Source organism: Coenobita brevimanus, chromosome 116 (assembly GCF_032717465.1).
Source record: "Coenobita brevimanus isolate Jiangsu-jjx chromosome 116, ASM3271746v2, whole genome shotgun sequence".
Taxonomy (NCBI): Eukaryota; Metazoa; Arthropoda; class Malacostraca; order Decapoda; family Coenobitidae; genus Coenobita; species Coenobita brevimanus.
Window position 1 is genome coordinate 28,089,615 of NC_137069.1, and position 27,520 is coordinate 28,117,134.

At 40.4% G+C, this 27,520-nt stretch overlaps 1 protein-coding gene across 1 annotated transcript; it reads right to left on the reverse strand.

Moving 5' to 3' along the window:
• Positions 1-12,100: 12,100 nt before the first annotated feature.
• On the reverse strand, positions 12,101-26,372 carry LOC145418700 (uncharacterized). Its single transcript, XM_080287039.1, has 3 exons — positions 26,303-26,372; positions 17,736-17,888; positions 12,101-12,303 (listed from the first exon to the last, which is right to left on the reverse strand). Exons 1-3 carry the CDS (start codon positions 26,370-26,372, stop codon positions 12,101-12,103), a joined length of 426 nt encoding a protein of 141 aa, XP_080143165.1.
• Positions 26,373-27,520: the final 1,148 nt, after the last annotated feature.

A 27,520-nucleotide genomic window follows, 5' to 3' on the forward strand; every position in this document is an offset into this window, starting at 1 on the left:
TATAGTCTTCACTAATTCCATAATTTGCAATGTGTGGGTGATGTACAGCCTTCCAGATCCCCATTTACTTAATTACTTATTTAGTTATTCATTTCTTTTTCATCTCTTCATCTAACTATAGCGGTTATTTACAGCCTTCATTAACCCTATCATCGGAATTATTGAGGTTAATCATAGTCTTAATTAACCTCGGTATAACTTCACCTCCTTCACTAAAAATAAAAATAAATATAAAGTATCAATAAGACAGCAAGAATTTAAAAAAAAAAAAAGCCGTTCTCGAGCTGAAATGGTTACCTCAAGCCGGGTCCCGCTGTGAGGTTACCTGTGTCGGATAGGAAAAATGAATTTCACTCTTTCTCTCAGACGATTTTCCTCAGCTTGACCTGTAATGAACCAGAGGTTGATGGGTGAGGTGGTAAGTTAGGAGCAATGTCTTTCACAGCTATGTCTTTTCACTTTAACTTGGCCCAGATTTTCTTTTGTAGATTTTTTCACATACAGCAGATCACTCGTTGATGTACACAATAATACGGCTCTACATCCCTCCCCATAGCACTTCTTCATGACTAGCATTCTATTTTAGTGCTGGAGTTACAACTCAACATTCAAGACAGGGAGTTTGCAAATGTAGACCAAGTTAGGGTAAAAACAGTGTTAGTAATGGCAGCCCCTCCCAACATTACTAGAGGTCCCATCCCAAGCTGAATAAAATCGTCTGTTGTCAGCAAGAATTAAGGACGTCGTGGTACTGAAAGGGTTAAGTGGACGGCTTCCCACATGGGGCGTGATGTGCCAAAATGGTGAGGAGGGCAAAGAGAGAGGGAGAGAGAGAGAGAGAGAGAGAGAGAGAGAGAGAGGGCGGGGGGGGCTTACTCACAAAATGTAGTTTCGAAGCACCCAGTTTTTGAGCGATTTCTCTATGAATTTTCGATGTTTCTCACCAAAAGCGAAGGTTTTAACCAATTTGTTTTTTCTCGACAATACCTCGGGACTGGGGGATGTCGGAGGTGCGGAAAACCTCGGGACGTGACGAGTTAAGATGAAAGTGACCAGCCTCGCTCATCCCTGAGTGGCATTACATGAGCAATAAACCTCAACCTCCCCTTGGATGTAAACCTGCATCAGCTCAATCCGACTGGAGCTCTTTCATTACCCACTCAGCCACCAGGCGCCATAATTTGTTTATATGGTTACCACCCAGTGTTGTAAATGGTTACATGGTGTACAGGAAACCATTTGGCTTGTCACTCAGTGTTGAGTCACCCATAGGCAGAAGGAAGAGGAAAGAATGAAGGAAAAAAAAAAAAAGACAAGAGGAAATGTAGAATCACACGTTGGCATAAGGATGATGAAAGAATGAAGGAAAGAAAGACAGAGAAGGACGGTAGGAAAGAAGGAAGGAAGAGAGGAAAGGGGCAGGCACCCGAGAGCAGCACTACATCGAGTGCGTGGATGGTGATCGCCCGCACATACAATCTAAAAACGTGGAAAAAAAATAATAAGCCACTCTCCGAATATTCCATTTAAAAAATCATCTGCTTTCGAAATATTTCACAAAAAATTATATACTTGTCGGAAATGCCATAAGAAAGTTATCTGCTTTTCGAACATTCAAGAAAAATTATTTACTCGTCGAACATTCCATAAAAATTATCTACTCTTCGAACATTGCATAAAAATTATATATCTACTCTTCATTCCATAAAAAATAACCCACCTCCGACATTTAAAAAAAATCCAGTTTCCGAACATTTCACATATAAATCAACTTTCGAACATAAAAGAAAAAAAAAATCATCTACTTCTCAAACATCAAAAAACAAATCCAATTTCTGAACACGTCACAAAAATTATCTGCTTGAACATCCCCCACGATATATACACTTTCCACAAAAAAAAAAAAAAAAAAAGTTTATGGACATTTCACACAAATCATCTACTTTTCGAACACATCACGGAAAAAAAAAATCTACTATTCGAACATTTCACAAAAAAATCATTTTTTTTTTTTTTCTACATTCCAGCCCTTCTGCCCTTTCCTAAGCGCTGCCGTGCTTCCAGCCCACCTCGTCCCCTGTATTAATATATATGGCAAATAAAATGAGCAGACTGATTTTATGGCACATGTTGGAGCACTGCGTAACTGCTGCTGTGGGCGCTGGTGTGGTGGTATTAATGCAGGAGTACGCCTATTAATATTGGGAACATAAAAATACCACTACTACCACTATTATTATTATTATTATTATTATTATTATTATTATTATCTTACATATTTGGTACTGTTTGCTGAATTGGCAAATCAGCATTATCGAGTTGCAGTGGATAAGGTATAATTAACAATAATGGTAATAATAATGATAGTAATAATAATAATAATAATAATAATAATAATAATAATAATAATACGCCTATCGATCACCCGAGTGTTATTGAGAAGGAGAATCATTTCATTCTTAATTTTACCCTTGAAGAAGACCGATATTGATAGATTTTTATTCAAGTTCCAAATTTTTGAAGGCAAAGTAATAGGACGAGGGGGAAACAATGACTGAAAATTTTGATAATTTTTCTATAAACTACTATAGATATTGACCAAAAAAGTAGGTATAATACAAGACTTTAGATTTTTAGCTTTGGGAATTTTGATAAGCAGTCTTTTCCGGTATACTACTTTGGATATTAATTTCTATATGTAACTGCTTCCTTAAAAGTAAAAAAAATAAATATATAAAAAAAGCGACCACTAACGAGGTCTTAACGAGGACCCAGTGTAAAAGGTGCTTAATAATAATAATAATAATAATAATAATAATAAATTTTTCCTACTGACATCATCTCTTCTTAATACCATCATCTCTTCATATTAAAATCATCTCTTCCTATTAACTGTCTTCCTGTTAATATCATCTCTTCCTGTTAACACCGTCTCTTCCTCTTATCATCATCTCTTCCTATTAACATCGTCGTTTCCTATCTCACCTCTCTTTCTTTCTCTCTCTCTCTCTCTCTCTCTCTCTCTCTCTCTCTCTCTCTCTCTCTCTCTCTCTCTCTCACACACACACACAGACAGACACACACACACACACACACACAGCTTCCCCCCTGGCGTGACCAGATGAGGACCAACCCATACCCCAATAATTCTCAACCTTACCTACCCTATTACTATTACTACTATTATTACTGTTACTGCTATATTTACAACTATCTTTACTACTATTACTAGTTACTACTATTTTTACTACTGTTTTTACTGTTACTACTATTTTTACTATCTTTACTACTATTATTACTGTTATTATTTCTATTACTACCTTCACTACTATTTTTACTACTATTATTACTATTACCCCCACTGGACAACTAGCAGATTCCTAGTGGCCCCTTCAATATCATTCCCCTCCCGAGATCCCCACAAACAGTAATGAACAATAAAGCAGTTTGGTTTAGAAATGTTGCCAAAAGATATTAATTTTAATACAAGAATATACTGCATATTCTCTTCAGTCATAAGCCAAAAAGTAACATTTATATTCATTTCAAAATCTACATATTATTCTGAAACTTTTACAAATTTACAACCCGCTGTATCCCTCTCCCCCCAAAAAAAAAAATCTTGCCATGACCCCCCATAAAAAAAAAAAAAAAAAAAAGCCCACACACCACCCAAAAAATCGTGCATCCCTCAAAAATATCTTGCATTCCTCTCCCCCCACCAAAAAAAAAAAAAAATCTTACCTTGGCCCCCTTGGAGGTAAAGCCCCCCAGGCTGAGTCACTAACCACTCAGCCACCGTGACGTCTTTCACATCGTATTCTCATACCGCCAAGTTATTATTTTTATTATTATTATTATAGCTGTACTAGTTGTGTATAGCCTTCATTGACATCCCATTCACTGAAAGGGATAAAATATATGTCCATCATTAACCCCATTTACTGAAATATCTTTTTATTAATTTTTAAAGCCTTTATTAATCGTCATCAGTTGAATTATAGAGGATATTTATAGTCTTCACTAATTCCATAATATGTGGGTGATGTACAGCCTTCAAGATCCCCATTTACTTACGTACTTATTTAGTTATTCGTTTCTTTTTCATCTCTTCATCTAACTATAGCGGTTATTTACAGCCTTCATTAACCCTATCATCGGAATTATTGAGGTTAATCATAGTCTTAATTAACCTCGGTATAACTTCACCTTCACTAAAAATAAAAATAAATGTAAAGTATCAATAAGACAGCAAGAATTAAAAAAAAAAAAAAGCCGTTCTCGAGCTGAAATGGTTACCTCAAGCCGGGTCCCGCTGTGAGGTTACCTGTGTCGGAAAGTAAAATTCATTCTATCAGTACCAGGACATATGAATTTCACTCTTTCTCTCAGACGATTTTCCTCAGCTTGACCTGTAATGAACCAGGGGTTGATGGGTGAGGTGGTAAGTTAGGAGCAATGTCTTTCACAGCTATGTCTTTTCACTTTAACTTGGCCCAGATTTTCTTTTGTAGATTTTTTCACATACAGCAGATCACTCGTTGATGTACACAGTAATACGGCTCTACATCCCTCCCCATAGCACTTCATGACTAGCATTCTGTTTTAGTGCTGGAGTTACAACTCAACATTCAAGACAGGGAGTTTGCAAATGTAGACCAAGTTAGGGTAAAAACAGTGTTAGTAATGGCAACCCCTCCCAACATTACTAGAGGTCCCATCCCAAGCTGAATAAAATCGTCTGTTGTCAGCAAGAATTAAGGACGTCGTGGTACTGAAAGGGTTAAGTGGACGGCTTCCCACATGGGGCGTGATGTGCCAAAATGGTGAGGTGGGCAAAGAGAGAGAGAGAGAGAGAGAGAGAGAGAGAGAGGGGTGGGTGTCTTACTCACAAAATGTAGTTTCGAAGCACCCAGTTTTTGAAAGATTACCGGCTTTGTTTTGAAGTTATGTTGTTTTAATGACTTACCTGATGCAATTTTGAAGTACAGATATGTTTTGAAACATTACTGGGTGTGTTGTTTTAGATGTATATTGTGTTGATGGTTTATCTGATGCAGTTTTGAAGCAAAGTGATGTTCTGAAACAGTACTGGGTGTGTTGTTTTAAAGTTACATTGTTTTGAGTGACTTACCTGATGCAATTTTGAGGCAGTGCGATGTTCTGAAGCATTACAAAGCATTACTGGGTGTGTTGTTTTAGTTACATTGTTTTGAATGCCTTACCTGATGCAGGTTTGAAACATAGTCATCTGAAGCATTACTAGGTGTGTTGTTTTGAAGTTACGATGTTCTGAAGCATCATGTTTTGGAGTGTTTTGAAGCATTATGTTGTTTCAAAGTCAGGTGTTGTTGTGATGCTTGGAGTTGATTCAAAGCATGCTGTTGTTTTGAAGCATGGTGTTTTGAAGCTGTATGATGATCTGAAGCATTATGTTGATTTCAAGTGCTTTTTCGATTCATAATGTTTCAAAGGACGGCATTTTGTTCTAATTAAGTTGTTCCGGACATAGGTGCATCAGGTGAGCATGCCAAATTACCTAGTTCACTGGATTAATTTGCTGATGATGAAGTAGTGGTTCAGTTTGCTTATGTGGAGTATCATATTTCAAGACGTCTTTTGTTAATACTTTACTCTTCTATCTATACTTCCTTTTCTGATTTAACACAGTGGTTCATAATCCATCCTGTAAAGCAGCCTCAAGAGATAAAAAAAACCACAAAACACTCTTTACAAGAGTTGTCAGAAATCTTTCTGAGGGTATTCTTCTTTAAGGCCACCAAATGTTAAAATTAAATAATACGAATCTCTTTGAATGAGTGGGGTATAACTGACACCCTAACTCACCTATTATTATCTCCTCGATCCTAGCTAGCTCCCCTCGATTTGGCCAAATCTTAAAGGATACTTAGCTAGGTAAGTCAGAATGACAGATAATGACGGGCTTGTGGTCTTGGTTGGGTTGCATGGGTCGAATCCAAGCGTCCAGGTGCTGGCTATATACAGTGAGCTCAAGCTAGCTTGCTTGAACGAAACTGACTAAAAATGGCGTATCTCCTTCTTCATTGAATTCAGAGATGCCAAATATTATTACAATTACTTTACTACAATGAATTACTTCATGAAATTTACAAGGAAGGTGTACTTTAAGTTAATCTTAGGTTAAAAGTAAAACTAAAGGCAAATATTAAAGGACACAAGTCAAGAGTGAGAGCAGTGGAAATGAGTTATTTAAGAGAAGCCTGTGGAGTCACATGGAGAAACAGGCTGACGAATGAGGATATAAAGGAGCGTTGTGGTGTGGATGTGGATGTGATAGGAAGCGTTAGGAGGAACACAGTGAGGTGGTTTGGCCATATGGAGAGGATGGAGGGTGAAAGACTGACGAGGAGAGTGTATGTGAGTGAGGTGGAGGGGGGAAGAGGGAGAGGGAGGCCGAGGATGAGATGGAGGGATGGGGTGGAGAGGTATATGAGAGAGGGGGGTGTGAGTTGGGAGCAGGGCAGTGAAAGGGCGGGGGACAGGGCGACTTGGAGGCGATTTGTTTGTGGCCACCCCAAACGGGATTGAGGCGTCTGGCAATAGACAGATAGATAGATCTAAAGACCTTCCGTTTTCCACGTCATCATACCACCATGCGCAGTCATGGTACACGGAATATTCCTATCGTTATAGGTATCTATACACGTATTTACATTATAGTTGTCCATAAAGTTAAATGCAGTAGCATTTAATTTATTAATAATAAAGACTATTAACAGGAAAACTAGGGCAAATTCCTGGGTTATTAAACCTCTTTGAATCAGCACTAATACGTTTTCTGGTAAATTCCTCTCATTTCAACACGACAACTATATCAAAAGGTGTACATATAATGCTACACACAGGATATCTCTCTCTGGGGGAAATAGTTTCAACAATAGCCATCATCATCATCATCATCCTAACCCACTAATGAATGAGAAACAATAATCATCATCATCATCATCATCATCATCATTATCATCATCTTCATTCTAACCCACTAGTAACTGGGAAAACATAAAATGATATATCTAATTCACTCTTGTAGCTGTATAAGGACATGAACCTGGGCATATAAGAACCCATTATGGCACTCAAACTCATCTGGCAAAGGACTGGCTTACATGATCAGCTCTGAAGTGTGGTATTGCTTTGAAGTGTGGTGTTGCTTTGAGGTGTGGTGTTGCTTTGAGGTGTGGTGTTGCTTTGAGGTGTGACGTTGCTTGGATGTGTGGTGTTGCTTTGAAGTGTGGTGTTTCCTTGAAGTGTGGTGCTACTTTGAAGTGTGGTGTTGCTTTGAAGTGTGGTGTTGCTTTGAAGTGTGGTATTGCTTTAAGGTGTGATGTTGCTTGGATGTGTGGTGTTGCTTTGAAGTGTGGTGCTTCGGAAAATGTTAGCTCAAACTATTGTATTTCAAACCACAATGCTGTTTCGAAGCTTGTTTCAAAATGATGCTGTCTTGAAGAATGGTACAGTACTTTTTTGAGGTATGGTGCTGAAGTGACTGCATTAATAATGTTGTTGAAATACTTATCCATCTAAGTACTCCAAGCAAAGAGGAATGGTTGTTTGGTTTCCCCTTTGACACAATTAGATATCAAAGTGGTGTGTCAAAGTGTTTCAAAGTGGTGTTGTTCTCAAGAATGGTCGTTTTTGAATTATAGTGCTGAAGTGACTGTTGTAGATGGTCTTGTCAAATTACTCAACTCTCTAAATATCCCACTAAATCAGAATGGTTGTTTACCTTGACCTTTGACCCAATTTTCACCAATCATCTGTGACCACAATTCAACACTTAACTTCAATGCTGATCACAAAAGCCATCGTAAAAAGGTGAATACACTTCAGATGTGCCGGAAATAATGATAAAAATAAACTCAATACACTCCAAGTCAAGCAACCGTACCTAATAATTTCTGGAGGGCAGCCCCAAATTTTTTTTTTTTTTTCTAAGGCAGTTATTCTGTCGACCTTCCGAATATTTTTACCGTGGATTCACAAACAGACTTACGATAAATTACCTGCCATAACTAAGATTCGTTTTGCAGGAACAACAAGGGAAATGAATGATTGAATCTTTCAAAGTCCACATCATCCTACAGTTACATGTCTTAGGTTCCAGTCCATTCGCCTACAACATACCACTCACAGATTTTTTTTCTTTTTTTTTTAACTCTCACTAACTCTTGCTGCCTCCAGACGATTTTATTCAGCTCCGGAAAACAGGCTTCTTGTACTGAAGGGGTTTACTGACTCTACCTAATCCCTGCTCTGAAAAAAAGGGTCTGTCTTAAAGATGAATTAAATCGTCTGGTATTGGCAAGAATGAAATGGGGAAAAAATCATCCTTCAGTGTTCAGTGGAAACTCAAATCCCTCTCTCTCTCTCTCTCTCTCTCTCTCTCTCCAGACGGTTTTATTGAGCCAAGGGAACAATTTTTTGCACTTAAAAAATTCATTATATACATTATATTCAACTCATTAATTCAACTTTTTTTTTTATTTATTTCACGTGGAGAAGTGGTAGAAAAAAGTGTTATGGACCTGTTCCCATTCCAATGCTCTTCTTCGTGACTAGAAGTGTATTTCAGAGACTAGGACGGTACTACAGCTCCGCAACCTTCCACAGCACTTCTTCGTGACTATCATCGTATTCTAGTGTTAATCTAATCCACATCTCAGCACTGAAGATGGAAGGACGGCAATTTTTAGGCCAAGTCAGTGGGAAAGGGGTATAGAAGAGGAGGGGTTAAGGAAGGATCCATCTAACCCTTCCTGAGCTGAATAAAATCGTCCGACGATAGCGAGAAAGTAGAGTTCATCGGTGTGAAGGGGTATTAATTTCACCTCACTCCTCTCATGTCTCTTCACATTAACTATTTACGAGTATATAACATTTACAGACACTTATTTCTCTTCACTAACTTGTACCCATGTTCAATTTTTTGTACTAATTTCATTTCTCTTTCCTAACATTCTCTTACTTTATACATCTCATTTAAAGCCTCCCCTCATCTCACTTCTTTACACTTCATATCACTTTATTTAACCTACAGGCACTTCAGACATTGCTTCTTGTCACTTCCCTAGCCTTTTCTCCTTCATTCATCTTAAAACTTCCCCTCACCACATTCTCTTTATGTTAAACTTCCCTTCCCTCCATTTTAATCACTTCGTATAATTAACTACTCTCTCAGACCTGGAACTTCATGTCACTTCACTCTTCATTTAGTTTCAACTTCTCACTTCACCTCACTCATCCCAGCTAACTTCAACCCAAACGGATTTCCTTGTCTCTCAAACTCACAAAGCTTTCCCACATCTATCTACTCACTCGTTTCACTATACTCATCTCCTGTCAAGCTTTATCTCACCTCAGCTCTATGATCAGTTTCCAGACATCGTAGAGCATTCAGATTCCTTGATATCATTTTTTTTTCTTAACTCAAAAATACACATAAATTTACTCATCGACTTGTATTGTTTTCATTCTTTTCCAGTTCTTTTTTGTCATTTTTTTTTCATATTTAAACTTTTAACATATATCAGTTTACTCACCGTCAGCTACATTTAAAATGTTCATACTCTTTCTCACTCTGAAATAGGATACATCTCACATTAATTCACTTATCGTCTTTTAGATATCCAGTTTCATTTTGTTTCGGATGTATTAACTATATTTCATATCACTCACTCAAATTACTTCAACTCACACTTCTTCATCTATGGTTCCAGGACTCTAGATTTCAATTCTTCATTTCTCTCTCTCTCTCTCTCTCTCTCTCTCTCACACACACACACACACACACACACACACACACACACACACACACATACACACACACACACACACACACACACACACACACACACACACACACACACACACACACACACACACACACACACACACACACACACACACACACACACACACACAAATACAGCTTATATCAATTTCTTCACTCAGCTAACTCACCTAACTAACTCTCACGCTTTCTAACATTCCAGTATTTCAGTTCCTACTATGCTCTAATTTATAAGTCCTTTTAACTCAGCTTTCCTCAGCATATCACTAACTCTCCTTTCATTTCAGCTCACTTCAGTTTTCTTATCCAATATTCTGATCGTTTTAAGTCTTTTATCTTTCCACAGTTTCACATTCTTCTTAAATTTTAGCTCATAAACGATCCCACTATTCTCAACTCTCGTCTCACCTCAGCTCTCTTCCGCTCTCTGGTTCACAGCTCCAGGAGTTGTAATGCTTCCAGACTTCCAGATTTTAACTTTGTCCTCTTAGTTCTGGCTCACAGATGATCTCACTTTTCTCAGCTCATATCTCTCCTTAACTCGGATCACTTCTCTTCTCTGATTATTTTTTTTCAGTCGTTGTAAGGCATTTTTCAGTTTTAATTACTCTAGCTCACTCCTATCATCTCTCGTCTCACATCGCTGGCTTGGCTCATCTCATCTCAAATCTCATCTCTTTTTGGCTCACTTCTCCTCACTGATCCATAGTTCTGATTGTAAGGCTTCCCCATTTCACTCTTGTTTTTCCTTCCCAGTTTCTCTCTACTTTTCCTTCCTAATTTTTGTTTTTATTTTCCTTCCCAATGCCTCTCTTTTTCTCCCTCTCTATTATCCAACCCAATTTCTCTCTTTATTGTCCTCCCCATTTCCTTTATTTTACTCATTATTGCCCTTCCCAATTCCTTTCTTTTATTTTCATCTTTATTTTCCTTCCCAATTTATCTTTTTATTTGTCTCTATTTTTCTTCCCAATTCCTCTCTCTATTTTTCCTTTCTAATTCTCAAACACTTAGGTGGGCTGTCTTTTTCATTAGGGTTTTCGAAAGAGGATTGAGTTCACACATGGAGAGAGAGAGAGAGAGAGAGAGAGAGAGAGTACAGGTGAAGACTAGCTAGAGAGGTAGATGTGCAGGAAGAAAGAGAAAAGGCAGACGAAGAGATACAAGGAGGAGGAAAGACTGAGAAAGAGGGGAAATGAAGAAAAAGAGGACACAAAGGGTGATGGCGAAAGAAAAAAAAAATGAGGGGAAGGGAGAAGATAGCAGCAACAAAAACAAAAGGAAGGGAAGAGAGATGTGGGAAAAGACGAGGCTGAGGGAGGGAGAGAGGGGATGGGATGGAGGGAAGGAGATGGGGATGTAAAGAATGGAGAGAGAAAAGGGAGATAACAGAAAGAGGAGAGAGAGAGAGAGAGAGAGAGAGAGAGAGAGAGAGAGAGAGAGAGAGAGAGAGAGAGAGAGAGAGAGAGAGAGAGAGAGAGAGAGAGAGAGAGAGAGAGTGTATGCAGAGAAAAAGGATAAGAAGAAATTGAGAAAAGGACAGGGAAAGTTTAAAGAAAACGAGACTAAAAAGACAGGCAAAGAAGTTACATTAGGGGAGACTCGTGTAGATCCCAGATAGAGACCTTCACCATATAGACGAAAACGACGAGGAAGGAAGCAAGAAAGTAGTGAAGGAAGAAAAATATGGTAAAAGGTGGAAGAAAAGAAGAGGCTAAACAAGTGAAGAACTTACAAGAGAGGGGGACTCATGTTGTTCACAGGCACAGAACCACCCTATGAAAGAAACGTCTAAGGAAGATAACAAAATAAATTCACGAAGAAAAAAAAAGGGGAAGAAAAGTAGCCAAAGCTTAGAGAAAACGTGAAGAGGGAATGAAAGAGGGTAGTCAGCGAGAAAATGGGATAGGTGAAAGAAAATAAGCAGAAAAACTCATGAAGAAACAAGGGAATGAAAAAGGACAGTTACAGCTTAGAGAAAACGAGAAGACATGAGGGGAGAAAGAGTTGCCACGCTGAAAGGGGAGAAAATAGTCACAGCTTTGAGAAAACGAGAAGGAAGAGGAGGAAAAAGAAAAAGGACAGTCACAGCTTAGAGAAAACGAGAAGAGAGAGGGGGGAACATAGTAGTCAAAGGTGAGAGGGGAGAAAATAGTTACTGCTTAGAGAAAATGAGATGAAAGAGGGAAAAAAGAAAGAGGGGGGTCACACCTTAGAGAAAATGGGATACGGAAAAAGGAAAATGGAGAAGGGAACATCAGGGAGGACTCAGATAGACCCCAAATAGAAGACCGCCGCTAGAGATACCGTCACTAGTACCCCTGTCCACCGTAGACTAGAGGCTGAGTTGCAGTAGGAGAAGTCACAGGAGCAGACCCGGCGGATGAGGACCCGGGTGGTGTAGGTCTCGCACGTGTTGGTCATGATGGTGTCGTTGGTGGCGCAGTTTCGGTGGAAGCTCTCGATCTCCCCTGGGGATAAAAGGAGAGGGGTAGATTATAGGAAGGCTTCCTAGCACCTCTTCCTTAGCTATTTATTTTGCATATTTTAATATTTTCTGGCATGCTTTTTTTTTTTTTTTACCTCGTTTTAATATGGATTGGAGCAAATAAGAGAATCATGAGCGTCATGCACGGAATGAGTCGCTAAGGAAAAGACGTTAGGGAATCGTCAAAACAGCTTAAGTACGATCTATGGGCCACACAGGTAATTCTATCCCTTTTAGATGACCGGGCTTAATATTACGAGAGAGAGAGAGAGAGAGAGAGAGAGAGAGAGAGAGAGAGAGAGAGTAAAACATATATGCCAATCTACAAAATATATCAATATGATAAATAAAGCTTAGCCCAGAGAGAGAGACAGACAGAGGGAGAATCACCATGCATACGTAATGTGCTGCCAGCTTGCAAGAACAGCACTTTGCCTGAATAATCAAAGGTTTATCTGCATGAGCTAACATTATTATTATTTTTATCAGTATTTCATTTATATATTTAATTTATCTCAGTACCTTTTCGTTATCGTTTTTATTGCAATTACTTTTTAAAGTTTGCTTTTCAGCTACCTATAAAAATGTTTTTTTTTTAGAAATTCGTCGGATTTGTATTACGTACCTATTCTATCTATCTACAGCCAGACGCCTTAATCCCGTAAAAGGTGGCCAAAAACAAATAGCCTCCATGTCACCCTGGCCCCCGCCATTAAGCTGCCCATCCCCCAACTCACACTCCCTCTCTCATATACCTCTCCACTCCATCCCTCCATCTCATCCTTGATCTCCCTCCCTGTCGCCCTGTCCTCTGCCATTACGCTGCCCGCCCCCCCAACTCACATAGCCCCTCTCTCATATACCTCTCCACTCCATCCCTCCATCTCATCCTCGGTCTACTCTTTATTCTTTATTTCACTCTCTCTCTCTCTCTCTCTCTCTCTCTCTCTCTCTCTCTCTCTCTCTCTCTCTCTCTCTCTCTCTCTCTCTCTCTCTCTCTCTCTTAATTTATGATAAAATTGTCCCTGAAACTGTTTGTCAGAAATTCACTATATATTGTGTAAGAGTTCCTGGTGATGTTAATGCGTCCTGGTGCAGGCGAGGGCAATAGAGGTCAATTTTTGAAGTCACAGGTCAAGGAAGGCAAAGGATGGTCAAGGTAAGACAAGGTAGGTCAAGGCAGGTAAAGGAAGGCCAAGGCAGGTCAAGGTAAAACTTTCCACACTGTTGACACTGGACTGTTGAAGAGGTTGTAGTTAAGTTTTATTGTTTTCGTTAATTTTCACCACTATATTTGAAAGTTTATTTTTCTACTTAAACACACACACACACACACACACACACACACACACACACACACACACACACACGTCATGTGTGTGTGACCTGTAATATATATGTACCATGTATGTACCCTCGCCACATTCCCTGTATGCATCTAGTCTGTTATAATAGCCAAGTATACGTATGTACGTATGTATGTATGTATGTATGTGTATGTCTTGCATCACACATGTGTCATCTATGTATCGTGTATGTATCCTCCTTGTATCCAACAACAAGAGTCCTCGGTGCGGGTGTATGTATGTGCTTATGTATGTATGTATTTGTTATGTATGTATGCATCCGTGTAAGTGTAGCCTTCTCAGCGGACTCCCTCCCATTACCCTAATATGCTCAGCGTGATATACCCCACGCTAGGGACGCTGCCTACTGACGCTGATATACTGACATACTTACCCTAATATACTGACCTACTTACGCTGATATACTAACATACTAACTTACTCTGATATACTAATCTACTTACCTACTTACTATGATATACTAACCTACTTACGCTCACACTTGTTTGTTTACTTACCTGGGGATATGCTTACTCTGAAGCCATTTACTTACTCTGATATACTTACATACTTAGTGAAATACTAACATACTTACTTCCACTGATATACTAACATACATACTCTGATATACTAACATACTTACTGATATACTTACCTACTTACACTGATATACTAACCTACTTACGTTGATATACTAACCTACTTACGAGAAGGCATGCTTATCCCACTCCAAACCTACTTCCTTAGTCTGATATACTTTACTGATATACTAACAGTGATATACCTACCTACTTACACTGATGTACAAACCTACTTACTCTGATATACTAACATACTGATATCCTGTACTTACCTACTTACACTGATATAATGACCTACTTACTCTGATATACTAACCTACATACACCGATATACTAACCGACCTGCTCTGATATACTAACATACTGTACTTACAAAATATACTTACCTAATTACACTGGTATACTAACCTACTTACTCTGATATACTAGCCTACTTACACTGTTATACAAACCTATTTACTCCCTGGCTTATTGGTTTACTTACGAGAAGGCATACTTACTCTGAACTCTGAACCTACTTTCTTCCTCTGATATACTAACATATGTATTTACTCTGATGTACTAACATACTTTCTTACTGATATACTTACCTACTTACACCGATATACTAACCCACTTAAACTGACATACTAACCTACTTACATAGTAATATACTAGCATACACCCAGACTTACTGCCACACACTGATCTATTTACACAGTGGCCTACTTACACCAATATACTCACTGACTTACTCGAAGGCATGTCTGTCTACTTACCAGTGGGCCTGCTTACCCTAATACACTAACCCATTTTGAGTCCTACTTACAGTACTTACCAATCTACTTAAGCTTACTTACGTATCCACTCTAGGCTGTTCTTCATTCTCAGAACTTACTTGTATACCTACGTACAGATATTTATTCGTATTTCCCTTACCTACTAACCTGCTTCACCATCATCATCATCATCATCATCATCATCATCATCATCATCACCAACATTATTATCAACAACATTATCATCACCAACATTATCATCATCATCATCATCACCATCACCACCATCACCACCACCACCACCATCATCATCATCATCATCATCATCATCATCATCATCATCATCATCACCATTCTAAACAGGACGATAACCTCTCATTTTTCTTCACTCTGGCCTATTACCTGTTAGCCTGTTCCATCCAGTCCCAGCAAATCTGCAAAAACATCTCCCCATCTCATCATCTGTCAGCCTGTTTCTCTCACTCTGTCTCTCCATCTTGTTCTCTGTCTGCCTCTTCCTCTCACTCCATCTCTCCATCTCTGTCTGCCTTTTCTTCTCACTCTACCTCTCCTCCTTATTCTTTGCCTCTTCCTCTTGCTCCATCTCTTCATCTTTTTCTCTGCCTCTTCTTCTCACTCCATCTCTCCGTCTTGTTCTCTGTCTGCCTCTTCCTCTCATTCCATCTCTCCATCTTGTTCTCTGCCCCTTTGTCTCACTCTGTCTCTTCATCTCGGCCCGTGTCTGCCTCGACCTCTCACTCCTTCTCTGGGCTGCCACTCAGTTACCCTGGCTGTCCATCTGTTCTACGAAGGAAGCGACCTGCCCACATCCATTTATGCTTTTGGATTGTACTGATTATGTCCTGTACTCTCCTCTATTCCCTTATCCACGAAGCTCTCTCTTTATCTCTCCATTTAATCCTTAATATAACCCTTCCCTTTCCCCTCCTAGAACTCTCCCTCTTCCCCTCTTAGAACCCTCCCTCTTCCCATCCTAGAACTCTCCCTCTTCCCCTCTTAGAACCCTCCCTCTTCCCATCCTAGAACTCTCCCTCTTCCCCTCTTAGAACCCTCCCTCTTCCCATCCTAGAACTCTCCCTCTTCCCCTCTTAGAACCCTCCCTCTTCCCCTCTTAGAACCCTCCCTCTTCCCATCCTAGAACTCTCCCTCTTCCCTTCTTAGAACCCTTCCTCTTTCCCTCTTAGAACCCTCCCTCTTTCCCTCTTAGAACCCTCCCTCCTCCCCTTTTAGAACTCTTCCTCTTCCCCTCCTAGAACCCTCTCTCTTCCCCTCTTAGAACCCTCCCTCTTCCCCTCTTAGAACCCTCCCTCTTCCTCTCTTAGAACCCTCCCTCTTCCCTCTTAGAACCTCCCTCTTCCCCTCTTAGAACCCTTCCTCTTCCCTCTTAGAACCTCCCTCTTCCCCTCTTAGAACGCCCCTCTTCCCCTCTTAGAACCCTCCTTTTTCCCCTCTTAGAACCTTCCCTCTTCCCCTCTTAGAACCCCTCTCTTCCCTTCTTAGAATCCCCCCTTTCCCCTCTTAGAACCCTTCCTCTTCCCCTCTTAGAACCCTCCCTCTTCCCCTATTAGAACCTTCCCTCTTCCCCTCTTAGAACCTTCCCTCTTTCCCCCTTAGAACCCTTCCTCTTCCCCTCTTAGAACCCTCCCTCTTCCCTTCTTAGAATCCCCCCTTTCCTCTCTTAGAACCTTCCCTCTTTCCCCCTTAGAACCCTTCCTCTTCCCCTCTTAGAACCCTCCCTCTTCCCCACTTACCACTCCTAAATTAATTCCTTCTCATTAACCAAAATAAAAAATGAATAAAAAAGTATTCAAACTGAGGGCTTTAAAATCTCAAACTACTGTGGTAAAAGATGAATTTGGAAAGTTTCAGTACTTTATCCATGAGGTGTAATAAAGGTGAATTTGTTACCTTTACTCATTCACCATTTATTAGAGATTACTTTTTGGAGTATTATACTTCTCATTCTACTTTTTCTTCGTCATTATTATCATCATCATCCTCTTTCTTCTTCATCATCATCATTATTATTATTATTACTATTATTATTACTATTATTATTAGTAGTAGTAGTAGTTGTAGTAATAGTAGTAGTGTTAGTAGTAGTAGTAGTAGTAGTGTTAGTAGTAGTAGCAGTAGTAGTAGTAGCAGCAGTAGTAGTAGTAGTAGTAGTAGTAGTAGTAGTAGTAGTAGTAGTAGTAGTAGTAGTAATATTATTATTATTATTATCATTTTTTGTAGTAGTAGTAGTAGTAGTAGTTGTAGTACTAGTAGTAGTAGTAGTGGTGATGGTGGTAGTAGTAGCAGCAGCAGCAGCAGCAGCAGCAGCAGTAGTAGTAGTAGTAGTAGTAGTACGAGTAGTAGAAGTAGTAGTAGTTGCAGCAATAGTAACAACAGCAGTATTACAATTATCATTATTATCATTATATTTACCACACAGTCTTCAATAACCAACTCTTGTCCTATAATAAAAAAGTACAGAACTAAAAACCAAATCCAGACCACTTCACCATTTTTCGAGCGGCATATAAGAAAAGAAAATTTACGCCCACTGCTCCTTCACGCATTTTTCAAGTTTTTCAATACAACATAGACTTGAAGCGAGCGTGGTTAATTAAACTCATAACTCGAAAAAGGCCCCCCAAAGAGAGAGAGAGAGAGAGAGAGAGAGAATCCAGTGTGAGAGAAATTAGAGCTAGCTTACACTCTCACCATTAATATCGTAGACGGTCACCGATTCACAGCCCAAGTCGCAGGATCCGGACTCGATCTGCTCCTCAGTGAAGTTGGCGTCCATGCAGCCGTCTATCCTCGAGCTGTTGCTTCGAGGAGAGTAGCTGCAGAGGAAACACTCCACGCTGAGGCCTGGACGGGCAGGAAAAGGAGGAAAATCAGCTTGGAAAGTGGGGCAGGGAAATTGAGTAGAAAATCAGGAAAAATGTGATGATGATGATGATGATGATGTTGGTGATTTGTGGAGAGTATCAGCACGCTGAGGCCTGGAGGGGCAGGAAACTGAGGAAAATCAGGTAGGAAAATTGGGTAGGGAAACTGAGTAGGAAATCAGGAAAAATATGATGATGGTGATTATTTGGGGCAAGTTGCTGTAGAAGAAACACTCCACGCTGAGGCCTGAGGGGGAAGAAATTGAGGAAAATCAGGTAGGAAATTTGGGTAGGAAATCAGGAAAATATGGTAAGAAAATTTGGCAGGAAATCAGGAAAATATGGTAAGAAAATTGGGTAGGAAATCAAGAAAAATGTGGTGAGGATGATGATGATGATTCGAGGAAAGTAATGAAGAAAATGTAGTAAGAAAATTAGGTAAGACATCAGGTAAAATGTGTCGATGATGATGATGATGATGATGAGCTGCTGCTTGAAGACGATTTGCAATATAAGAAATACTCCAATCTTAGTCCTGTGTGAAGAAAATGAGGAAAATAAGGTGGGAAAATTGGGTAGAATATCAGGAATAATGTGGTGGTGGTGGTGGTGGTGGTGGTGGTGGTGGGAACTTGTTTGGAGGCGAGCAGCTGTATAAGAAACACTCCAGTCTTAGCCCTGCGTGAGTAAAACAAGAAAAATCAATGGGAAAGAAAATAACGCAGGAAAAATTATAACACGAAACTAAAGCAGAAACGAATGATATGAAGTTTTGCATCAAAGTGAGTGCAGTATCTTATTACGACACACACTACGTTTAGTCTTGTGTGAGAAAAATACGAAAAATCGGATAGGAAAATAGGGAAATGTGGCAGGAAAATCGATAATATGACACTAAAACTGATACGACTAATGTGAACTACATTATTGGTTAAGGACGAGTAACAGCGTAGAGAAAATAAGAAAATTACATGGGAAAATAGGAAAATAAGGCGACATAAAACATGAAGATAACACATGCAAACAGGTAATGGATAAGAAAATGTACTCTAGAGCTTCACCTGTAGGAAAAACAAGGAAAATCGTATTGTGATCTTGATTTCTGTAATACTGAGCTGAAAATATGTGGGTTTCGTCAGGGATTACCATTTACCATCTGAGCCAAATTTGGTTAAAATCGGAAGGCTATCATTCATAAAATCAAAACCGGAATTATTCTCACGGCCGCCATGAAAATAGTTCCAGTCTTTTGATAAAAGTTTCGGCCTTGCTGAAACGCAGAGTTTTTCACAAACACTAACCAAAATCGGTGTAACTGTTTATTAACTGTACACGATAAATTTCTCTAGATATGAGATTGATCAGAAAAACACCAGGGTTACAGGGCAACCTAAAAATTGACTTCGCATTGTAACCTAGATATTTTGCTTATTGGTTTGAAAATTAGCAAGTGTCGTCAAGGGCTTGCCCGCAACACCTCCACCAATTTTGGTTACGATCGTATATAAAGTGTTTGTTATCTCATGGCCTGAACTATTCTCACTTCCACCGTGAGAACAGTTCCGACCCTGTAAGAATAGTTCTGGCCATGCTAAGATGAATATTTTTTTTCCCCCGATTTTAACCAAATTTAGTGGAACGCTTGTGGGATGGTTCATGAAAACTAAGGTAGGTCTGAGCAGGACAGGTCAAAGATCAAGGTTACAAGGGAAGCTCATAGTTGGTGTTTCGTCATGACCTTAATTTCTGAACTACAAATTTTTAACACACGCACACACACACACACACACACACAAGAGCCAATGTTACGCTTTGTCGGGTCAGGGTGGAGAAAGGCTAACATGTTTGCTATATTCGGACGACACAATAAACCCCAATACCTTACACTGCTTCTTCTCACACTGCCACAGGTTACACACACACACACACACACACACACACACACACACACACACACACACTCCCATCCCCCCACACACAGTCCCCCATCCCCCCCACACACACATTCCCCCATCCCTCACCCACACCCACTCTCCCCACTCCCATCCCCACCCCCACTCCTACCTTAACCCCCACCCCTAGCCCTCCACTTCCACATCCTCCTCCCTATCCCCCATCCCCACCTCACACAATAAAAAAATTGCCTTCGCCTAAACAGCAGTTTCACCCCTTGCCCAGATAATCACAAGGCTCAGTGTAAATGTAAACTGCTGGTCGAGAAAGCCGGGCCCTTTACCTCGTTGCAAAGGACAAAGGGAGGAATTAATCGCCTGACAGAGAAAAGGAGATTCCGCCTCCTGCAACACACGCAAGGCTCTGCAACACACGCCCAGGTTGCACGGGTTTATTTCTCCTTAGAGCTTGGGGATTAAAAGCGAAGGTTAGAATAATTTAGAATAATAGATGTACACAATAATAAACACCTTGATTTACTGCATGGCGTGTCTGGTGCCGGAGTAGGAGCCTTCTTGCGGTGGCACAAATATGTCTACATTTCTTTCACACTAACCTCGCCCAGATTTTCGTTCTATCGTAGCTTATTTCACGAAGGTTAATGGTTGGAAAGGACAATAATACGAATTTACATCCTTTCCACAAAGCATTTTCTTGAAAGCATCATAATCTTGTGTTAATATGTTGTTACAATATGGAATTAAAGATGGAGAGATGGCAATTTTAGGCCACGTTAGAGTAAAACGAGTATACAGTAGTTGGCTCTGCTGCTTGGTTATAAAAACATACCTCCCCTCCCCCTCTCCATGACCACGGAAAGGAGGACGGTGGACTGCAAGAGGAGGGGAACTTAAGCCTGCAGTCCACAGGGTTCATGTTCAGATAAGCCTGGGATTACAGCTACTACAATTGCCAGGATTAGAGGATTATACGAAGTGGTAAGAATATTCTAATTTCTTCTGAATAATTTAGCAACTTAAACATGGTGGCGCGTCTCCTTGGTTGCTAATTCTTACTGCTGTTAGACAGTAAGATCCATGTAATAAAGAATTACCGAAACCTATATATAATTCGATGATTCGCTGGGACTGGATGGAACAAGCTGAGAGGAAAAGAAATATGGGAGAGGCCTTTGTTCTGCATTAGTCTGACTCAGCGTGATGATAATGATGATGATGATGATGATGACGATGATGATGATGATGATAATGATGACGATGATGATGATGACGATGATGATGATGATGATGATGATGATGATGATGATGATGATGGTGATGATGATGATGAAGATGATGATGGTGATGGTGATGATGATGGTGATGATGATGATGACGATGACGATGATGATGATGATGATGATGATGATGATGATGATGATGATGATGGTGATGGTGATGATGATGATGATGGTCATGATGATAATGATAACGGTGATGATGATGATGATAATGATGATGATGATGATGATGATGATGACATTGATGGTGATGATGATGACATTGATGATGATGATGATAACGATGATGATGGTGATAATGACGATGATAATGATGATGATGACGTTCATTTTCTTTTGCTACTAAAAGACGATTTTCGAAGTAATTGTGCTGAGTCTTAAAGGAGCTTCGTACGGTTGTGTGTGTGTGTGTGTGTGTGTGTGTGTGTGTGTGTGTGTGTGTGTGTGTGTGTGTGCGTGCGGGCGCGCGCGTGTGTTAAAGGCAGGTAATACTACTTATAAGCTTTGTGTGTGCATGTTTAAAGGGACCTCAGTACTGTGTGTAATTCACCGGGTCGGTCAGGATCACATGATGGTCGCGATCGTCAGAGCTCATATAGTCCGATCTAAGGGCAAGGCTTTGACCTTCACACACACACACACACACACACACACACACACACACACACACACACACACACACACACACACGTCCCCTTGCTCCAGGGGGACAGTAACCACCCACTTCGTCAGTGAAACTTTTCGCAACCTGAGCGAGGCGCGAACTCCCGTCCACCAGTTGGCAAGCGAGAACGTTACCACTGCACCAGCGAGCGGTGTATGTGTGTGTGTGTGTGTGTGTGTGTGTGTGTGTGTGTGTGTGTGTGAGTGTTCGTGTGTGTGTGTGTGAGTGTTCGTGTGTGTGTGTGTGTGTGTGTGTGTGTGTGTGTGTGTGTGTGTGTGTGTGTGTGTGTGTGTGTGTGTGTGTGTGTGTGTGTGTACGTGTGCGTCTGCGTCAGTTTGTACGTCTGTGTGTGCTCGCTTGTCTCTGTGTGCGTGTGCTGAGGCAAAATGCAGATTAGTAATGAGTTGCAAATGTCAATTATCCGCTTCAGTTCTTTGCAACGCGGGGTCACAAGCAAGAAGGCAAATAATTAAGTCACTGAGTATATTTGGCAGGTTGGTGTGTCGAGAGAGAGGGAGAAAAGAAAGTGGGTCTTCTTTCTCTTAATCTGGGTTATAGGGAATGAGAGAGAGAGAGAGAGAGAGAGAGAGAGAGAGAGAGAGAGAGAGAGAGAGAGAGAGAGAGAGAGAGAGAGAGAGAGAGAGAGAGAGAGAGAGAGAGACCACATCCAAGGTACAAACGTGGACTAAAAACGGTCCCCTAATATTTCACCTCCTCCCTTTCTCACTTTCCTCTGCTGGCTAATATTGCTAAGCTGAGAGAGGCTTGGTATAATGCTCTGCCCATAGAGATAAAATTCGCCTGATATTTCACCTCTGCTTCTCACTTTCCTCTGCTGGCTAGGATGAGGGAGACTTGGTTAAGAGGCCATCATTAAGGTCAGAGGAGTCAAAACAAGGGCATATAAGGTCGAAGGGCGATGTAAGGTCACGTTCATTATCCTTGCCTTGTCCTTAATGTCCTCTGAGCCGTGGAGAAAATGGATCTGGCACGGACTTTCTGCAGGGGAACTGATGATAGGTGAGAGAGACAAGGCTACGACTGCCCAGAGTTGTATCCAAATTCGTCACTGGGAATGCTTCATACAAAAACACAAGAAAATGCACGCGCGCGCACGCACGCACCCACGCACGCACGCACGCACACACACACACACACACACACACACACACACACACACACACACACACACACACACTGCAGAAACAAACATAGCGAATTCAAATAAACTCAGAGCAGCGGGAAACGCATCACAAATAGAGGGGAGTGGCGGCATTTTTAAACTCATACTGTCTACATACGTTCTTATCCACACACGAAAACAGAAAGAAAGAAAGAAAGGAAAAGTAGCTAATTCAAACAAGCTCAGAGCACTTGGGAACGTACAACAAACAGAGGTGAGAGGCGACATCGTTAATGCACTGGACACAGTCAAAAAATTACAATATAATCGTCTGGTGGAATACAAAACGCATAAAAACGAGAAAAAATGCAGGAAAAGCACATAAAACTCAGAAAGACAGGGAACGTACGGCATCAGGAGGTGAGAGATGGCGTCGCAAAGCACAGGGCATCATCAAATAATATTCTAGTCATAATAAACTCGGCTGGTGGTATAAAAAAAAAAAAAACACACACATAAAAACGAGAAAAAATACAAGAAAATCACATAGAACTCTGAAAGACGGGGGACATACGACATAACAGAGGTAAGAGGAGGCATCGTAGCTCTGGTCATCACTAAATATTCTAGTTATAATAAATTCGTCTGGCGGAAAAAAAAAAAAAAAAAAAAACGAGAAAAAATGCAGGAAAATCACATAAAACTCAGAAAGGCAGAGAACGTAGGGCATCGAGAGGTGAGAGGTGGCATCGTAAAGCACTAGGCATCATCAAAAAATATTCTAGCTTTAATAAATTCGTCTGGTGGCATAACAAAAAAACGCATAAAAACGAGAAAAAATGCAGCAAAATCACATAAAACTCAGAAAGACGGGGAACATACGACATAACAGAGGTGAGAGGTGACGCCATATTAGCTCTGGTCGGCGTCATTTTCTCGTCTGTTCGCTCTGATATTAGTAGACCTGATTGCCGGCGTGGAAAATGGTCTGTTTACTTCAGTTGAGGAATGAAAGTAAAGTGTGCAGTACCTATGTTTGAGAGAGAGAGAGAGAGAGAGAGAGAGAGAGAGTATCTTGCACTAAACATGCTCGGGGTATTAATATTATTACAAGGACTTTTGCTCTCTAATTACGAAAGTTTTAGAACAGAGAGAGAGAGAGAGAGAGAGAGAGAGAGAGTATCTTTACTCCTACTGCATTACCCTCAGACTCTTTGGGATTCGAATCTGTGCCCAGTACACCTCGGACTGGTGCATGATTGATGACTGCAACGTGGCAATTTTGCTCTCTCTCTCTCTCTCTCTCTCTCTCTCTCTCTCTCTCTCTCTCTAGTTTCTTCCTAAAAGTACGTCTTCAAATTAGTTTAAACCTCTCTCTCTCTCTCTCTCTCTCTCTCTCTCTAGTTTCTTCCTAAAAGTACGTCTTCAAATTAGTTTAAACCTCTCTCTCTCTCTCTAGTTTCTTCCTAAAAGTACGTCTTCAAATTAGTTTAAACCTCTCTCTCTCTCTCTAGTTTCTTCCTAAAAGTACGTCTTCAAATTAGTTTAAACCTCTCTCTCTCTCTCTCTCTCTCTCTAGTTTCTTCCTAAAAGTACGTCTTCAAATTAGTTTAAACCTCTCTCTCTCTCTCTCTCTCTCTCTCTCTTTTACCTGCGTCCAAGAACCAGGTTAATGGGAGGAACGTGAGCTGGTCTAGTGTTTGCTCTGGATTTTGTTGTTGTTGTTGTTGTTGTTGCTGTCATTGGAGAACTTTGAGAAATAACACACAAGTACTTAATAATAACAAAACCCGTTTTCAGGGGGTATGCTTTCCTGGCCCTACCTCCGCCCCAACCCCACTCCGTACCTCCACCCTACCCCATCCCATTTCCACCCCGCCCAACTTCACCCCAGCCCACACAACCCCACCCCACCCAACCCAACCCTACACTACCCAACCCTACCTTTACCCCCCCCAAATCCCTACCCCACCCCACCCCATCCCACCCCGACGCTTTCATTCTAGTAATAATACCCAGACTTCAAACAGCCTCACCTGTGTGGGATTCGAACCCACCTCGGCACTGTAGGTCTTAAAGATGTGTGGCCGTCATGTAATTTTGACTTTTTTCTTGTCACACACACACACACACACACACACACACACACACACACACACACACACACACACACACACACACACACACACACACACACACACACACACACACCTATGACCTCCATCCTTGTAAATGCAGTGTGTCCAGGCATCTCGAAATGTACGGAGCTTGAATTTGTCTATCTGGTTATTTTGTTTTTATGTTCTTCTTGGAGTGAACTGTCTTGCGGGTTTGTGGCCTTTTATTCCTTCTTCCATTAAAAAAAATCTGGACTAAATTGGCTCTCTTTTCATTTATATATATATTTTTTGGGGAGGGGTTGGAATCTGTCGGGCAGGCCTTTGGTTCCTTCTTCCTTACATTTAAAAAAATCTGGAATACCTGACCTCCAAATCGATAAATTCTAAAATAGACAAGAAGCTGTGCCAAGGCACAGCAAACCCGCCTCCAGCAGTCATTTTAGTACTGACGTATAAACACAACAGGATATCTAGCCAAAGATGTCATATATCAAATTTGGGGTAAATCGGGGGAACATTAACGATTTTATGCCCACTTGAAATTTTAGGCCCGACCCACCTGACATTGACCCCCCTACCACTAACTGGGGGGGTGACCCCTTGATGTAATGAGGCATGTTATAGGATGCAGGTTTGAAAGATGCACCTTTAGGTTCTGATTTCATGCCGATATGACGAATTTGAATGGAGTTATGGCGAAAAAACGATTTTTTTTACTTTTTTTTAAAATTCTTTGGCCCTACAGCCTGAGCCTTGGCCCAGTTTGGCCCCAAATTTAATCTGGTGATCAGAGAGTCATAGCCTATCATCCCTGCAATTTTAGTTAAAACTGCACCAATAACTCTCGCGTACAGTTGTTAACAGACAGGCAGACGGAGAGACAGACACAAACAAACAGACAAACCGAGCGAAAAAAAAAAAAAAAAAAAATCGTCCCTGAGCCCCTCCTGGGCGGGGATGGGTAATGAAAATCGCGTGGATAAAGAAAAAAAAATATTACAAACTATTGAATGCACCACCAAAAGCAAGGAGAAAAAAAATAAAAATCGTTCTAACCAATTTGAATATTTTTGAGCCTCTATGACGCTTATGAGGCAGTGAAAGAAAACTATTGAATCATGCTGTAAATATATTTTTTTCTCTTTCTTGAAGATTTCGAAACTGGTAATAAGGTCCATACAGGGGGTGAAAATTTTCTGGAAACTTAGGGTTGTGAAAATTGGTGGAGAGAGAGAGAGAGAGAGAGAGAGAGAGAGAGAGAGAAACCTAGTTATTTTTTTTCTTTATTACTTACCCGGCGTTAGTAGTAGTACCAGTGTGACCAGCAGGATAGACGGGGCCGCCCACAGCCACCGACCCGCCATCACAGCCTGTCCGAGGAAGATGAAGAAAAAAGAAGTGTATTGTTCTCTTCTCAAAACAGAGTGAACGAAAGTGTAAAAAAAAAAAGCGATGGAGGAAATATAAGGAATAGTAGTACCCGGTAGATGTGGTTAGCCTGCATCCCATATTTGTGTGTGTGTGTGTGTGTGTGTGTGTGTGTGTGTGTGTGTGTGTGTGTGAATTATTTTGAGATAACCCTTATCATTGCTGTACTTTTATACTCCTACTTTAACATGACCTAAAACAGCCATCTCTCCATCTTGATCGCTACGTTTAATCGCGACACTAGAATATGATGCTTGTCACGAAGAAGTGCCATGGAAAGCATGTAGAGCGGTATCAATGTCCTTTTTAAGTCAGTAATCTTCGTGATATAAGCTGCAAAAGGACGATAATCTGGGCAAAGTTATGGTGAAAGAGCATAGCGGAGAGAGAGAGAGAGAGAGAGAGAGAGAGAGAGAGAGAGAGAGAGAGAGAGAGAGAGAGAATGCCATGTCTGAGGAGAACTAGTGTAGAAGTAAAGGAATGATATATAGAAGAATTTTCACATCCCTCAGTTTCCAGAATTTTTTCACCCCCCTGTATGGACCTTATTACCAATTTCGATATCTTAAAGAATGAGAAAAAATATAAATACAGCATGATTCAATAGTTTTATTTCACTGCCTCATAAACGTCAAAAAAATCACAGAGGCTCAAAAATATTCACATTAGTTAGAAGGATTTTTTTTTTTGTCTTTGTTTTCGATGGCGTATTTAATAATTTTTACTATTTTTTATTCTTTCTTTATCCAGATGACTTTCATTTACTCGAGAATTTATTGATCTGGAGGTTAGGCATTCCAGATATATGTATATTTTTAATTCACGGAAGAAGGAACCAAAGGCCTGCCCGGAGGATTCGTCCCCCTCCCCTCAAAAAATAAAAACAATAGTCATGGACTCAGTTTATTCCAGATTTTTTAAATGGAAGATGGACCCAAAGGCCACAAACCAGCAAGACTGTTCCCTCCAAGAAAATAAAAATAAAATAACCAGACAGACAAATTCAAGCTCCGTACATTTCAAGATGCCTGGATACACTGGGTTTAAAAGACTGGAGACCATAGATGTGTGTGTGTGTGTGTGT